Raw genomic sequence first — 17,853 nt, forward strand, 5'->3', positions numbered from 1 at the left:
CCACTGCTGTGGCCTGCCGAACATCATTTTCCATAAGGCTGCTGCTGCCTGTCAACATGTACCATATGGCTGCTGCTGCAGCCATCGCTGCTCCTCGCTGATAATCCCCTACTGCCACCACTATTTACACAAAGCATCTACCGTCACTATCACTACTACTATTACTACTATTACCCATAGACAGCCATTCTACTGCCTTGTATATTCCACGCTATGCTGCTTCTGCTGCCACTACTATTGCGGCTGGATGCCACTATATCCGTACCCTTTCCACATCTACACTGCACTGCTGCTGCTCTCATTTAAAATTGAGAATTACTTGTGCATGTCGTATGGGCAGGCATTTTGACCCTGTCAAGGAATAATTTGCAGACACTTGGTCCCCCAAACCAATTTATTTATTTATTTTTATCCCATAACACAGTGTGTATTTAACCCCTTGAGTACCGAGCCACTTTTCACCTTAAATCCCAGGCTAATTTTTGTAAATCTGACATGCGTAACTTTATGTGGTAATAACTTTGGAACGATTTTACTTATCCAAGCCATTCTGAGACCTTTTTTCTCATGTCACATTGTACTTCATAAATTTGAGTCAATATAGTTCACCTTTATTTATGAAAAAAATCCCAAATTTACCTAAAATTTGGAAAGTGATACTTCAGAAAATATTTATTACTTCACATTTCCCATATGTCTGCTTTATGTTGGCATCATTTTGTATATGTTATTATTATATTTTTTTTAGGAAGTTAGAAGGCTTAGAAGTTTAGAATAAATTTTTCAACTTTTCAACAAAAGTTAGAAAAGTGATTTTTAGGGGCTTACATAATGTAAACCACCCTTAAATGCCCCCATTTTAGAAACCACACCCCTCAAATTATTTAAAACTGATGTTACAAACTTTGTTAACACTTGAGGTGATCCACAAGAATTAAAGGAAAATAGAGGTGAAATTTCAAAATTTTTGGGTCGATTTTTTTATGTTAATCAATTTTTTTATTGCAACACAGCAAGGGTTAACAGCAAAATAAACTTCAATATATATTACTCTGATTCTGAAGTTTACAGAAATACCCCATATGTGGCGTTAAAATGCTCTATGGTCACATGACAGTGGTCAGAAGGAAAGGAGCGCCATATGGATATGGATTTTGGAGGCAGATTTTGCTAGAATGGTTTTTAGGATTAACTCAGAAAAAAATATATATCGTATGACGACGCAATGTATTGAATGGTTAACTAGATTAATAAGTATCGCTAAAATATAACCTTTATTTGGTATCTCTTAAAATGATTGGGGAAATTTTTATATATCATAAAATATATTCCTATCCACTTTGTTACTCAGGGATACTAAACCAGATGGACAGCTAGCAAACTGCAGGCTCCGCTATCCACATGGGGACTAGTGTTAATGTGGGGGAGGAGTATATATTCAGTGCAAACAGCACATGTGGTTTATGGTTGTCACCACCCTGTGTAGCTGGTAACTATGTTACCTAATATGTGCACCTGGACCTAGTGTTGTCGCTCATATCATTCAACAAACAAGCAGTCACCAATAGTCTCTCATACACTTCTATTTCACTGTAAACCTCTAGTGCTATCCCCCCACCAATAAACTAATGCTGGCTATGCCAAATTAGCTTTGCTGGCTATAACATATTAGTTCTAGCTGTCTCATCTGCGATATGAAAATTTCAGATATTACTGCTGTCCTATACTTAAACCCTCGACGCGTTTCTGAGGCAACTATTAAACATTAGCCTCTTCATCAGGAGCGTTTTTTTTCAGCAGCAGACAGACAAACATTCAGACATGCTGCACACTGTTAGTATCAAGCGTGCAGCACACAGAGACAAAGCCTGCAGCACTGGGATGGCCGTAACACGGCCACTCAATGTGCCTGTTTATGTAGACCTATTCCCGCCCCCTCTGGGCTGTGTCGGCAATGCGGGATCCAATCAGCTTCGGGGGAGTGTCAGGTCAGGCACTCCCCTGTCCCACCTCTTCATCGCTGGAACACCAGAGGGTAAGTGATATATGAAGTGAATACAGGCGGCTCAAAAGACTCATACAGTGATTGTATAACCCCCCCATACCAAGCCAAGGAATTAACTAGGGGTGTAATCTAAGCAGTTAACTATATTATCATCAGCTCGCTCACAGTTCAGAAAGTAAACATACGGATCAATTCTGCTATCTATTGTGCTCAATGCACGCACTACTATCAGACACAATATAGATATAGGGCACAGTGTGAACCATTACCTGACACCATTGGAAGACATGTCATAACACATATATATTGGTCACTCGTTACGAGAAAAATATTCCCCAAAAAATCTTTTATTTTTAAATCAAAATTTAAAAAAAATTCTTTCCTTTCTTTTCCACTTCCTTTCCTTCCTCTCTCTCTCTTCTTTTTTTTTTGCCACGCTTTTACCAAGGCAAGGAGACCCCATGTATATGTAAAGATATTCAATATTTCAAACAGTGAATAGTGGACTTATTTTAGCGCATACGTCAGAATTCTACAGGACAGTTACATACAGGGTCAATATACTTTAGATAAAACAGGCATAGGAACAGGGGCGTAGCTAGAAATGCATGGGCCCCATAGCAAAAAAATTTATGGGCCCTCCCCCGTGCCATCCACAGATCCCCCTCCCCTAAACAGTGCCATCCACAGATCCCCCCCCTCCCCTAAACAGTGCCATTCACAGATCTCCCCCCTAAACAGTGCCATCCACAGATCTCCCCCTAAACAGTGCCATCCACAGATCCCCCCCTATACAGTGCCATCCAAAGATCCCCCCTAAACAGTGACATCCACAGATCCCCCCTCCCCTAAACAGTGCCATCCACAGATCTCCCCCCTAAACAGTGCCATCCACAGATCCCCCTCCCCTAAACAGTGCCATCCACAGATCTCCCCCCTAAACAGTGCCATCCACAGATCCCCCCTCCCCTAAACAGTGCCATCCACAGATCCCCCCTCCCCTAAACAGTGCCATCCACAGATCTCCCCCCTAAACAGTGCCATCCACAGATCCCCCCCTAAACAGTGCCATCAACAGATCCCCCTCCCCGACGCTCACAGCAGTATATTTATAAACTAATCAGTAACTACTTTAACTTTAATCATTGCTCATTGCTGAGCTCTTTACTTGGATTATTTGGATATCTTACTCTGTCTTAGCTCCGGTAACAGCAGGCAGTGCGGGGAGCGGCGCTCACTCACTGACGTCACGCGCCTGCGCCGCCTAGTGGGAGGAGCAGGCGCGTGACATCAGTGAGTGAGCGCCGCCCTCCCGCACTGCCTGCTATTACCGGAGCTAAGACAGAGTAAGATATCCAAATAATCCAAGTAAAGAGCTCAGCAATGAGCAATGATTAAAGTTAAAGTAGTTACTAATTAGTTTATAAATGTGCTCCTGTGAGCGGCGTGGCCCTGTATATTCTAACCCCCAGGCAAGCATCCCTGTCACCATGGGAACGCCTGGGGGTTAGAACATACCATCGGATTTGAGTTTTTTACGATCTCACTGAGCTCGTGAAAACTCAGATCCGATGGTATATTCTAACCCCCAGGCAAGCGTCCCCGTCACCATGGGAACGCCTGGGGGTTAGAATATACCATCGGATCTTCTGAGTTACTCAGTGGCCTGGCTGGAGCCTCCGCAGCCACTGTGTCGGCCCTGCGTGCGCCCTGCTCCAGTCCTGACTCCTCCCCAGCCAGGCCCGAGCCGTGGACCGCCCGTGCCCCGCCCACTACACTAGTCTAGTGTAGTGGGCGGGCGGGCGGTCTGCGGCTCGGGCCTGGCTGCCTGTGTGTGGTGTGTGTGTAAATAAAAAAAAATTAAAATTTAAAAAATTAACAGAAGGCGGCCCGGACGGGCCCCCAGTGGCGTAGGGCCCCATAGCCACTGCTATGGTTGCTATGGCGATCCCTATGCCACTGCATAGGAAATAAATTCATTGGGCCCCAAAGGTTTCACCGTTTGCACGATGAACATCCATTGGGCTTCCTTACGTAGGAGGAGATTGTCCGTATCTCCTCCTCTGGGAGGAGTAACTGTCCTGTAGAATTCTGACGTATGCGCTGAAATAAGTCCACTATTCACTGTTTGAAATATTTAATATCTTTTTATATACATGGGGTCTCCTTGCCTTGGTAAAAGCGTGGCAAAAAAAAAATTGTGGAATAGTTTTTTTGTTTTTGTTTTTCGTAACGAGTGACCAATATATACAGTGGATATAAAAAGTCTACAGGCCCCTGTTAAAATGAGACAAAGATAAATCATTTCAGAACTTTTCAGAACTTTTACCACCTTTAATGTGACCTATAAACTGTACCACTCAATTTAAACATTTACTGAAATCTTTTAGGTGGAGGGAAGAAAACAAAAAAAACTAAAATAATGGGGATGTAGCTGTGTACAGAATTAAGCAATCACATTCAAAATCATGTTAAATAGGAGTCAGCATACACCTGCCATCATTTAAAGTGCCTCTGATTAACCCCAAATAAAGCTCAGCTGCTCTAATTGGTCTTTCCTGAAATTTTCTTAGTCGCATCCCACAGCAAAAGCCATGGTCCACAGAGAGCTTCCAAAGCATCAGAGGGATCTCATTGTTAAAAGGTATCAGTCAGGAGAAGGGTACAAAAGAATTTCCAAGGCATTAGATATACCATGGAACACAGTGAAGACAGTCATCATGAAGTGGAGAAAATATGGCACAACAGTGACATTACCAAGAACTGGACATCCCTCCAAAATTGATGAAAAGACGAGAAGAAAACTGGCTACCAAGAGGCCTACAGGAACATTAAAGGAGCTGCAGGAATATCTTGCAAGTACTGGCTGTGTGGTACATGTGACAACAATCTCCTGTATTCTTCATATGTCGGGGCTTTTGGGTAGAGTGTCAAGATGAAAGCCTTTTCTTACGAAGAAAAACATCGAAGCCAGGCTACATTTTGCAAAAACACATTTGAAGCCTCCCAAAAGCATGTGGGAAAAGGTGTTATGGTCTGATAAAACCAAGGTTGAACTTTTTGGCCATAATTCCAAAAGATATGTTTGGCGCAAAAACAACACTGTGCATCACCATACCCACAGTGAAGCATGGTGGTGGCAGCATCATGCTTTGGGGCTGTTTTTCTTCAGCTGGAACTGGGGCCTTAGTTAAGCTAGAGGGAATTATGAACAGTTCCAAATGCCAGTCAATATTGGCACAAAACCTTCAGGCTTCTGCTAGAAAGCTGAACATGAAGAGGAAATTCATCTTTCAGCATGACAACGACCCAAAGCATACATCCAAATCAACAAAGGAATGGCTTCACCAGTAGAAGATTAAAGTTTTGGAATGGCCCAGCCAGAGCCGAGACCTGAATCCGATTGAAAATCTGTAGGGTGATCCGAAGAGGGCTGTGCACAGGAGATGCCCTCGCAATCTGACAGATTTGGAGTGTTTTTGCAAAGAAGAGTGGGCAAATCTTGCCAAGTCAAAATGTGCCATGCTGATAGACTCATACTCAAAAAGACTGAGTGCTGTAATAAAATCGAAAGATGCTTCAACAAAGTATTAGTTTAAGGGTGTGCACACTTATGTGACCATATTATTTTATTTCTATATTTTTTTCTTCCCTCTACCTAAAAGATTTTAGTTTGTTTTTCAATTGAGTGGTACAGTTTATAGGTCACATTAAAGGTGGAAAAAGTTCTGAAATTATTTATCTTTGTCTCATTATTTTACATCACAGAAACCTGCCATTTTAACCAGCCCCCATAGCTTAAACACCCTTAATGACCAGGCCACTTTTTACACTTCTGCACTACACTACTTTCACCGTTTATTGCTCGGTCATGCAACTTACCACCCAAATGAATTTTACCTCCTTTTCTTCTCACTAATAGAGCTTTCATTTGGTGGTATTTCATTGCTGCTGACATTTTAACTTTTTTTGTTATTATTCGAAATTTAACGATTTTTTTGCAAAAAAATGACATTTTTCACTTTCAGTTGTAAAATTTTTCAAAAAAACGACATCCATATATAAATTTTTCTCAAAATTTATTGTTCTACATGTCTTTGATAAAAAAAAAATGTTTGGGTAAAAAAAAATGGTTTGGGTAAAAGTTATAGCGTTTACAAACTATGGTACAAAAATGTGAATTTCCGCTTTTTGAAGCAGCTCTGACTTTCTGAGCACCTGTCATATTTCCTGAGGTTCTACAATGCCCAGACAGTAGAAAAACCCCACAAATAACCCCATTTCGGAAAGTAGACACCCTAAGGTATTCGCTGATGGGCATAGTGAGTTCATAGAACTTTTTTTTTTTTTCCTTACAAAGTCTCATTTTCCGCTAACTTGTGACAAAAAAAAAAAAATTCTAGGAACTCGCCATGCCCCTCACGGAATACCTTGGGGTGTCTTCTTTCCAAAATGGGGTCACTTGTGGGGTAGTTATACTGCCATGGCATTCTAGGGGCCCTAATGTGTGGTAAGTAGTTTGAAATCAAAATGTGTAAAAAATGACCTGTGAAATCCTAAAGGTGCTCTTTGGAATGTGGGCCCCTTTGCCCACCTAGGCTGCAAAAAAGTGTCACACATCTGGTATCACCGTACTCAGGAGAAGTTGGGCAATGTGTTTTGGGGTGTCATTTTACATATACCCATGCTGGGTGAGAGAAATATTTCGGTCAAATGCCAACTTTGTATAAAAAAATGGGAAAAGTTGTCTTTTGCCGAGATATTTATCTCACCCAGCATGAGTATATGTAAAATGACACCCCAAAACACATTGCCCAACTTCTCCTGAGTACGGCGATACCAGATGTGTGACACTTTTTTGCAGCCTAGGTGGGAAAAGGGGCCCACATTCCAAAGAGCACCTTTAGGATTTCACAGGTCATTTTTTACACATTTTGATTTCAAACTACTTACCACACAATAGGGCCCCTAGAATGCCATGGCAGTATAACTACCCCACAAGTGACCCCATTTTGGAAAGAAGACACCCCAAGGTATTTCGTGATGTGCATAGTGAGTTCATGGAAGTTTTTATTTTTTGTCACAAGTTAGTGGAATATGAGACTTTGTAAGAAAAAAATAAATAAAAAATAAATCATAATTTTCCGCTAACTTGTGACAAAAAATAAAAAATTCTTGGAACTCGCTATGCCCCTCACGGAATACCTTGGGGTGTCTTCTTTCCAAAATGGGGTCACTTGTGGGGTAGTTATACTGCCCTGGCAATTTAGGGGCCCTAATGTGTGGTAAGTAGTTTGAAATCAAAATGTGTAAAAAATGACCTGTGAAATCCTAAAGGTGCTCTTTGGAATGTGGGCCCCTTTGCCCACCTAGGCTGCAAAAAAGTGTCACACATGTGGTATCGCCGTACTCAGGAGAAGTTGGGCAATGTGTTTTTGGGTGTCTTTTTACATATACTCATGCTGGGTGAGAGAAATATCTCGGCAAAAGACAACTTTTTCCATTTTTTATACAAAGTTGGCATTTGACCAAGATATTTATCTCACCCAGCATGGGTATATGTAAAATGACACCCCAAAACACATTGCCCAACTTCTCCTGAGTACGGCGATACCAGATGTGTGACACTTTTTTGCAGCCTAGATGCGCAAAGGGGCCCACATTCCTTTCATGAGGGCATTTTTAGACATTTGGATCCCAGACTTCTTCTCACGCTTTAGGGCCCCTAAAATGCCAGGGCAGTATAAATACCCCACATGTGACCCCATTTTGGAAAGAAGACACCCCAAGGTATTCAATGAGGAGCATGGCGAGTTCATAGAATTATTTTTTTTTTGGGCACAAGTTAGCGCAAGTTTTTTTGGCACAAGTTTGTTTTTTCTCACAAAGTCTCCCTTTCCGCTAACTTGGGACAAAAATTTAAATCTTTCATGGACTCAATATGCCCGTCACGAAATACCTTGGGGTGTCTTCTTTCCGAAATGGGGTCACATATGGGGTATTTATACTGCCCTGGCATTTTAGGGGCCCTAAAGCGTGAGAAGTCTGGAATATAAATGTCTAAAAAATTTTACGCATTTCGATTCCGTGAGGGGTATGGTAAGGTTCATGTGAGATTTTATTTTTTTACACAAGTTAGTGGAATATGAGACTTTGTAAAAAAAAATAATAATAATAATTTCCGCTAAATTGGGCCAAAAAAATGTCTGAATGCAGCCTTACAGGGGGGTGATCAATGACAGGGGGGTGATCAGGGAGTCTATATGGGGTGATCACCCCCCTGTAAGGCTCCATTCAGACGTCTGTATGTGTTTTGCGGATCCGATACATGTATCCGTGGATCCGTAAAAAACATACGGACGTCTGAATGGAGCCTTACAGGGGGGTGATCAATGACAGGAGGGTGATCAGGGAGTCTATATGGGGTGATCACCCCCCTGTAAGGCTCCATTCAGACGTCTGTATGTGTTTTGCGGATTCGATCCATGTATCCGTGGATCCGTAAAAAACATACGGACGTTTGAATGGAGCCTTACGGGGGGTGATCAATGACAGGGGGGTGATCAGGGAGTCTATATGGGGTGATCAGGTTAATAAGGGGTTAATAAGTGACGGGGGGGGGGGGTGTAGTGGTGTTTGGTGCTACTTATTACTGAGCTGCCTGTGTCCTCTGGTGGTCGATCCAAACAAAAGGGACCACCAGAGGACCAGGTAGCAGGTATATTAGATGCTGTTATCAAAACAGCGTCTAATATACCTGTTAGGGGTTAAAAAAATCGCATCTCCAGTCTGCCAGCGAACGATCGCCGCTGGCAGGCTGGAGATCCACTCGCTTACCTTCTGATCCTGTGAACGCGCGTGCCTGTGTGCGCGCGTTCACAGGAAATCTCGCGTCTCGCGAGATGACGCATAGATGCGTGACTCTGCGCTGAGCTGCCGCCTCCGGAACGCGATCCTGCGTTAGGCGGTCCGGAGGCGGTTAAAAGGGGTGTGTAGACTTTTTATATCCACTGTATGTGTTATGACATGTCTTCCAATGGTGTCAGGTAATGGTTCACACTGTGCCCCATATCTACAGGGTGGGACATTTATATGGATACACCTTAATAAAATGGGAATGGTTGGTGATATTAACTTCCTGTTTGTGGCACATTAGTATATGTGAGGGGGGAAATTTTTCAAGAGGGTGGTAACCGTGGCGGCCATTTTGAAGTTGGCCATTTTGAATCCAACTTTAGTTTTTTCAATAGGAAGAGGGTCATGTGACACATCAAACTTATTGGGAATTTCACAAAAACAATGGTGTGCTTGGTTTTAATGTAACTTTATTCTTTTATGAGTTATTTACAAGTTTCTGACCACTTATAAAATGTGTTCAATGTGCTGCCCATTGTGTTGGATTGTGAATGCAACCCTCTTCTCCCACTCTTCACACACTAATAGCAACACCGCAGGAGAAATGCTAGCACAGGCTTCCAGTATCCGTAGTTTCAGGTGCTGCACATCTCGTATCTTCACAGCCTAGACAATTGCCTTCAGATGACCCCAAAGATAAAAGTCTAAGGGGGTCAGATCGGGAGACCTTGGGGGCCATTCAACTGGCCCACGATGACCAATCCACTTTCCAGGAAACTGTTCATCTAGGAATGCTCGGACCTGACACCCATAATGTGGTGGTGCACCATCTTGCTGGAAAAACTCAGGGAACGTGCCAGCTTCAGTGCATAAAGAGGGAAACACATCATCATGTAGCAATTTCGCATATCCAGTGGCCTTCAAAGTGGCCTTGAGGTTTCCATTGATGAAGAATGGCCCTACTATCTTTGTACCCCATATACCACACCATACCATCAATTTTTTTGTTCCAACAGTCTTGGAGGGATCTATCCATTGTGGGTTAGTGTCAGACCAATAGCAGTGGTTTTGTTTGTTAACTTCACCATTCACATAAAAGTTTGCCTCATCACTGAACAAAATCTTCTGCGTAAACTGAGGGTCCTGTTCCAATTTTTGTTTTGCCCATTCTGCAAATTCAGTGCGCCGATCTGGGTCATCCTCGTTGAGATGCTGCAGTAGCTGGAGTTTGTAAGGGTGCCATTTGTGAGTATCTAATATCCGCCAAAGGGATGTTCGACTAATGCCACTCTCCAGTGACATGCGGCGAGTGCTACGCTGTGGGCTCTTGCTGAATGAAGCTAGGACAGCCACTGATGTTTCTTCATTAGAAACAGATTTCATGCGTCCACATTTTGGCAAATCCAACACTGAACCAGTTTCACGAAACTTAGCAAGCAGTTTGCTAACTGTAGCATGAGAGATGGGTGGTCTCGTAGGGTGTCTTGCATTGAAATCTGCTGCAATGACCCGGTTACTGCGTTCACCAGACATCAACACAATTTCTATCCGCTCCTCACGTGTTAACCTTGGCGACATGTCAATGGCTGTAAACAAAGAGAAACTTGTAAATAACTCATGAAAGAATAAAGTTACGTTAAAACCAAGCACACCATTGTTTTTCGTGTGAAATTCCCAATATGTTTGATGTGTCACATGACCCTCTTCCTATTGAAAAAACAAAAGTTGGATTCAAAATGGCCGACTTCAAAATGGCTGCCATGGTCACCACCCATCTTGAAAAGTTTCCCCCTTCACATATACTAATGTGCCACAAACAGGAAGTTAATATCACCAACCATTCCCATTTTATTAAGGTGTATCCATATAAATAGCCCACCCTGTATATTGCATCTGATGGTACTTGCAGTGCGTGCATTGAGCACAATAGATAGCACAATTGATCCGTACGTGTACGATCTGCACTGTGAGCGAGCTGATGATAATTTAGTTAACTGCTTAGATGACACCCCTAGTTAATTCCTTGGCTTGGTATGGGGGGTTATACAGTCACTGTATGAGTCTTTTGAGCCGCCTGTAGTCACTTCATATATCACTTACCCTCTGGTGCTCCAGCGATGAAGAGGTGGGACAGGGGAGTGTCTGACCTGACACTCCCCTGAAGCTGATTGGATCCCGCATTGCCGACACAGCCCAGAGGGGGCGGGAATAGGTCTACATAAACAGGCACATTGAGTGGCCGTGTTACGGCCATCCCAGTGCTGCAGGCTTTGTCTCTGTGTGCTGCACGCTTGATACTAACAGTGTGCAGCATGTCTGAATGTTTGTCTGTCTGCTGCTGAAAGAGGCTAGAACACTAGGTCCAGGTGCACATATTAGGTAACATAGTTACCAGCTACACAGGGTGGTGACGATCATAAACCACATGTGCTGTTTGCACTACAGTGGAAACCCTAAAAAGTGACCCCATTTTGGAAACTACACCCCTTAAAGAATGTATTAAGGGGGATTGAGCATTTTGAACCCCTGAGTGTTTTACAGAATTTGGAAACACTTGGCTGTGAAAATGGAAAGTTTCCTTTCGTTAGCCCCAAATTTTTCATTTTCACAAGGGGTAACAGGAGAAAAAGCACCCCATAATTCGTTACCCAGTTTCTCCTGAATACGGCAACACCCCATATGTGTTGGTAAACTGCTGTGGGGACACATGGCACAATTCAGAACGGAATGGAAGGAGAGCCAGATGGCTTTTGCAGCATATATTTTGATGGATAGGTTTACGGGTGCTATTGGTTTTTATTTTTTTAATGACTGTCTTATGTGGGGGTTCATTTTATGCGAGATGAGGTGATGTTTTCATTGGTACCATTTTGGGGTACATACGACTTTTTCCCTATGTTTTAAAAAAAAATTGAACTTTATTTTGGGAAAAGGATGCTTTACTTATTTTTTACTTGAAACTTTTAATTTTTTTGTAAAACGTTCTTTTTTTTTTTTTACTTATTTTTTTGTCCCACTCTGGGACTGCAACTTTTGGGGGTCTGATCCCATTTACAATGCATTACAATACTTCTGTATTGTAATGCATTGGCAGTAAGTGTATTACTCAATGTACGTAATACACTTACTTACAACCTGCTTCCTGTGGATCTCACAGGCTGGATCTCGTAGGCTCACAGGGATGGCAGCCACGATGCCCAAAGAAGGCATCGGGCTGCCGACCAAGCCATCGGGTCCCCGTCACAGCAGCGCGGGGACCCGATGGACAACCATGACCCGTCAGGATACAGCGGTCAGCTATGAAGAGGAAAAATTCATAAAAAATAAAGGAAAAAAGATATGTTTTGCTTAAAAAGTGACGTATATCAGCAGTGGCTGTTGTTTGGCACTCGGGGCGGGTCCATTCTTTGGCACCCCCAAATTCTTTAAAAATTGTACCACCGCACAGTACCATTGCCCTCATTGTACAACCTTCACAGTATAGTCCATATATTTGCCCCCTAACAAAATCCACATTGTGCCCCCACACGGTAGTTATGCCCATATTGTTCCCCCTCATGGTAGTTATGTCCACATTGTAAAACCTTCACATTGTGCCCTCCTTAAAGTACTTATCCCTTCATTGTGCCCCCTTCACAGTAGTTATGCCCTGATTGTGCCCCCCCTCACAGTAGTTATGCCTTCTATGTGCCCCTTTCATAGTAGTAATGTCCTATCTGTGCCCCCTTCGCAGTGGTAATGCCCTGTTTATCCCCTTCACAGTAGTTATGCCCTCTCTGTGACCCTTCAGAGAAGTTATGTCCTCTCTGTGCCCCTTCAGGGTAGTTATGCTGTCTCTGTGCTCCTTCAGAGTAGTTATGGCCTCACTGCGCCCCATAACAATTATGTCCCATCACAGTAGTAATGCTATCTGTGCTCCCCGGTGCTCCAGCAGGCCGTTTTTTTTCTAAACGACATAAATCTGATCATCTCACTGGGTTTTGTAGTCTGTCTATTCCCTGTATTGCTTTCATTGCCTACCTTAAAGGGATTGTCCCACAAAAAATATTCTACAGTTTTCAAACCAGCACCTGGATCAAAACACTTTTGTAATTGCATGCAATTAAAAATGTAATATAGCTATGAGTTATTTAATGATAACAATCTGTATAGCACAACCTGCAGCTTTTTTTCTCATTTCTCTGTCCTCACTGAGAAGGCAGCACATTCCATCCATCAACTGTCACCAGTTGCAGCAGAAATGACACACCCCTGAGAAAAGACACACACACATTAAGCTGACAGCTTGAAATAAATCTAGCAGAGCAACTACAGCAATGAGTGGGGAGATCTATGGGTCCATTTGAGGCACAGGGCTGCTTCTATCAGCTTTGTTAGAAAGACGTTGTCAAGTACTAGATTATTATGATTTCCATTTTTACATAATTCATGAGATAAGCCCTTTAACATGGCTTGTTATGCATTGCACAAGATGTCAATAAATCACCCCGATGCATAACTATATGGAACTATTTATATAATTACACCATATTTCCTTGTTATTGTTCAGTCATTGAAAAGGGTGAAGACGATGGCATATCACTTGTTGAATTAAATCCACCAAATCCCTGGGATACTGACCCTCAAATTCCAAAGGATTTAGAAATTGGAGAACTTCAGGTAAGGTGTCATGGTATACAGTATGAGATGTCACATACACATGACATGCCCACACTGCTCCAACATTAGCTTTTCCACAGAATTTGTCACGTGTCGGAAGAACATTCATGAAAAATCTAGGGCTTTAATCACTTTTCTAGCATACTTTCTAGAAAAAGGTTTGGATATTGGTATCCAGAGAACCACTGATTTACTTTCCAAATCAATTCTTGTTGAACCGAAGTGAAAAACAACACATAATTTACACCGGCTACAGGATTTACAGGCTACATGGTGACTTTGGCCGCAACAAGCATCATGCAACCAAAGCGGCAAGTTGTCACAACCATGACCCCAAAATTGCAAAAGAAAATCAGCACTGTCAGATTTTTTGCAATGCTGAAGTTGTGACAATTTGTGATTCTAATCTGGCCAAAGAGTAAAGGAATAAAGTATTAAAGGGGTGAAAGTGCTCATGCATGAGATTAATATGGAATTAAGGAATTAATTTGTCCACATATTTGATGAGATATTTGCTTACTTTGACTTTTTTTTATGTATTGTACAATATTAATGTATGCAAATGTTTCTATGTTTAGGGGGACTTTTATCAACTACTGTATGCTACAAAAACTGGTCTCAAAAAGTCATAACATTTAGCACATGCCCTCACATACAAAACGTTGCCACTTTTGGGAGGTTTTGCGCCCTTCTTGCCACTTTTCAAAAAAGTAGGTGGAGTATTAAAATCTACACCAAGAAAATTATACCTGAAATCTACACCAGTTTCCTGGAACAGACCTGCATAGATGTACCCTAGTTATTACGAGGCTTGTGCCTTTTAATAATTGTAGCATATTTAATGTCAGTGGGGGATAGATTAATGGTATGTAAACGCCAGTCTTAATAAATGTTTTACTTTAAGTTTCAATTATTTACCATTTTCAAGTCCTCTATTTGCTGACATGAATTTATGTTATACAAACCAGATTCCAAAAAAGTTGGGACACTATACAAATCGTGAATAAAAACTGAATGCAATGATGTGGAGGTGCCAACTTCTAATATTTTATTCAGAATAGAACATAAATCACGGAACAAAAGTTTAAACTGAGAAAATGTACCATTTTAAGGGAAAAATATGTTGAATCAGAATTTCATGGTGTCAACAAATCCCCAAAAAGTTGGGACAAGGCCATTTTCACCACTGTGTGGCATCTCCCCTTCTTCTTACAACACTCAACAGACGTCTGGGGACCGAGGAGACCAGTTTCTCAAGTTTAGAAATAGGAATGCTCTCCCATTCTTGTCTAATACAGGCCTCTAACTGTTCAATCGTCTTGGGCCTTCTTTGTTGCACCTTCCTCTTTATGATGCGCCAAATGTTCTCTATAGGTGAAAGATCTGGACTGCAGACTGGCCATTTCAGTACCCGGATCCTTCTCCTACGCAGCCATGATGTTGTGATTGATGCAGAATGTGATCTGGCATTATCTTGTTGAAAAATGCAGGGTCTTCCCTGAAAGAGATGACGTCTGGATGGGAGCATATGTTGTTCTAGAACCTGAATATATTTTTCTGCATTGATGGTGCCTTTCCAGACATGCAAGCTGCCCATGGCACACGCACTCATGCAACCCCATACCATCAGAGATGCAGGCTTCTGAACTGAGCGTTGATAACAACTTGGGTTGTCCTTGTCCTCTTTGGTCCGGATGACATGGCGTCCCAGATTTCCAAAAAGAACTTCGAATCGTGACTCGTCTGACCACAGAACTTCTATTTTGCCACACTCCATTTTAAATGATCCCTGGCCCAGTGAAAACGCCTGAGCTTGTGGATCTTGCTTAGAAATGGCTTCTTCTTTGCACTGTAGAGTTTCAGCTGGCAACGGCGGATGGCACGGTGGATTGTGTTCACTGACAATGGTTTCTGGAAGTATTCCTGAGCCCATTCTGTGATTTCCTTTACAGTAGCATTCCTGTTTGTGGTGCAGTGTAGTTTAAGGGCCCGGAGATCACGGGCATCCAGTATGGTTTTACGGCCTTGACCCTTAGGCCTCCTGCACACGACCGTATTTTTTTGCGGTCCGCAAAAACGTCGTTTTTTACGGATCCGTCCTGAATTACAATGCAAGTCAATGGGGACGGATCCGTTTGACGTTGACACAATATGGTGCAATTTCAAACGGATCCGTCCCCCATTGACTTTCAATGTAAAGCCAGGAGTTAATATACCATAGGATCGGAGTTTTCTCCAATCCGATGGTATATTTTAACTTGAAGCGTCCCCATCACCATGGGAACGCCTCTATGTTAGAATATACCGTCGGATTTGAGTTACATCGTGAAACTCAAATCCGACAGTATATTCTAACACAGAGGCGTTCCCATGGTGATGGGGACGCTTCAGGTTAGAATATACTAAAAGAACTGTGCAGGTGCTGCCAGGCAGCCACCCCCCCCCTGTAGTTAACACATTGGTGGCCAGTGCGGCCGCCCCCCCCTCCCCTGTAGTTAACTCATTGGTGGCCAGTGGGCCCCCCCTCCCTCCCCTGTAGTTAACTCGTTGGTGGCCAGTGGCCCCCCCTCCCTCCCCTTTAGTTAACTCGTTGGTGGCCAGTGGGCCCCCCTCCCTCCCCTGTAGTTAACTCGTTGGTGGCCAGTGGGCCCCCCTCCCTCCCCTGTAGTTAACTCATTGGTGGCCAGTGGCCCCCCCTCCCTCCCCTGTAGTTAACTCGTTGGTGGCCAGTGGGCCCCCCTCCCTCCCCTGTAGTTAACTCGTTGGTGGCCAGTGGGCCCTCTCCCCTCCCTCCCCCTCCTAATTAAAATCTCCCCCCCTATCATTGGTGGCAGCGGAGAGTACCGATCGGAGTCCCAGTTTAATCGCTGGGGCTCCGATCGGTAACCATGGCAAATAGGACGCTACTGCTGTCCCGGTTGCCATGGTCTCTGCGTCCGGCCGGGAGCTCCTCCTACTGGTAAGTGACATGACCTGTCACTTACCAGTAGGAGGAGCTCCCGGCCGGACGCAGAGATCGCAGCTCGCAGGTAAGTATAATGCTGCTACAAATTGCTAAGTAACCATGGCAACCGGGACAGCAGTAGCGTCCTGGTTGCCATGGTTACCGATCGGAGCCCTAGCGATTAAACTGGGACTCCGATCTCTCCGCTGCGACCAATGATAGGGGGGGAGATTTTAATTAGGAGGGGGAGGGAGGGGAGAGGGCCCACTTACCACCAACGAGTTAACTACAGGGGAGGGAGGGGGGCCCACTGGCCACCAACGAGTTAACTACAGGGGAGGGAGGGGGGCCGGCCGCACTGGCCACCAACGAGTTAACTACAGGGGAGGGGGGCCGGCCGCACTGGCCACCAACGAGTTAACTACAGGGGAGGGAGGGGGGGCCCACTGGCCACCAACAAGTTAACTACAGGGGAGGGGGGGGCCGGCCGCACTGGCCACCAATGTGTTAACTACAGGGGGGGGCCCACTGGCCACCAATGAGTTAACTACAAGGGAGGGAGGGGGGGGCGGCCGCACTGGCCACCAATGTGTTAACTACAGGGGGGGGCTACCCCCTGCTGCCTGGCAGCACCTGCTAGGCAGCAGGGGGCAGTCATGTACACAGTTCTTTTAGTATATTCTAACCTGAAGCGTCCCCATCACCATGGGGACGCCTCTGTGTTAGAATATACTGCTGGTTCTGAGTTTTCACAAAGTGAAAACTCAGCTATGAAAAAGCTTTTATGCAGACGGATCTTCGGATCCGTCTGTATAAAAAGTAATCTACGGCCACTGATCACGGACACGGATGCCAATCTTGTGTGTATCCGTGTTCTTTCACGGCCCCATTGACTTGAATGGGTCCGTGAACCGTTGGCCGTGAAAAAAATAGGACAGGTCATATTTTTTTCACGGCCAGGAAACACGGATCACGGATGCGGCTGCAAAACGGTGCATTTTCCGATTTTTCCACGGACCCATTAAAAGTCAATGGGTCCACGAAAAAAAACGGAAAACGGCACAACGGCCACGGGTGCACACAACGGTCGTGTGCAGGAGGCCTTACGCACAGAGATTGTTCCAGATTCTCTGAATCTTCGGATGATGTTATGCACAGTTGATGATGATAGATGCAAAGTCTTTGCAATTTTTTGCTGGGTAACACCTTTCTGATATTGCTCCACTATCTTTCTGCGCAACATTGTGGGAATTGATGATCCTCTACCCATCTTGGCTTCTGAGAGACACTGCCACTCTGAGAAGCTCTTTTTATACCCAATCATGTTGCCAATTGACCTAATTAGTGTTAATTGGTCTTCCAGCTCTTCGTTATGCTCAAATTTACTTTT

The 17,853-nt window shown here is 43.8% G+C and overlaps 1 protein-coding gene across 1 annotated transcript in view; it reads left to right on the forward strand.

Moving 5' to 3' along the window:
• LOC121002190 (cytidine monophosphate-N-acetylneuraminic acid hydroxylase-like) overlaps positions 1-17,853 on the forward strand; it is a 259,046-nt gene that overhangs the window by 75,028 nt on the left and 166,165 nt on the right. The window contains exon 8 of the mRNA XM_040433533.1: positions 13,410-13,519. Within this exon, the coding sequence (XP_040289467.1) occupies positions 13,410-13,519 (110 nt within the window). The remainder of the gene's footprint in view (positions 1-13,409; positions 13,520-17,853) is intronic.

The sequence above is a fragment of the Bufo bufo genome, chromosome 5 (genome assembly GCF_905171765.1).
Source record: "Bufo bufo chromosome 5, aBufBuf1.1, whole genome shotgun sequence".
Taxonomy (NCBI): Eukaryota; Metazoa; Chordata; class Amphibia; order Anura; family Bufonidae; genus Bufo; species Bufo bufo.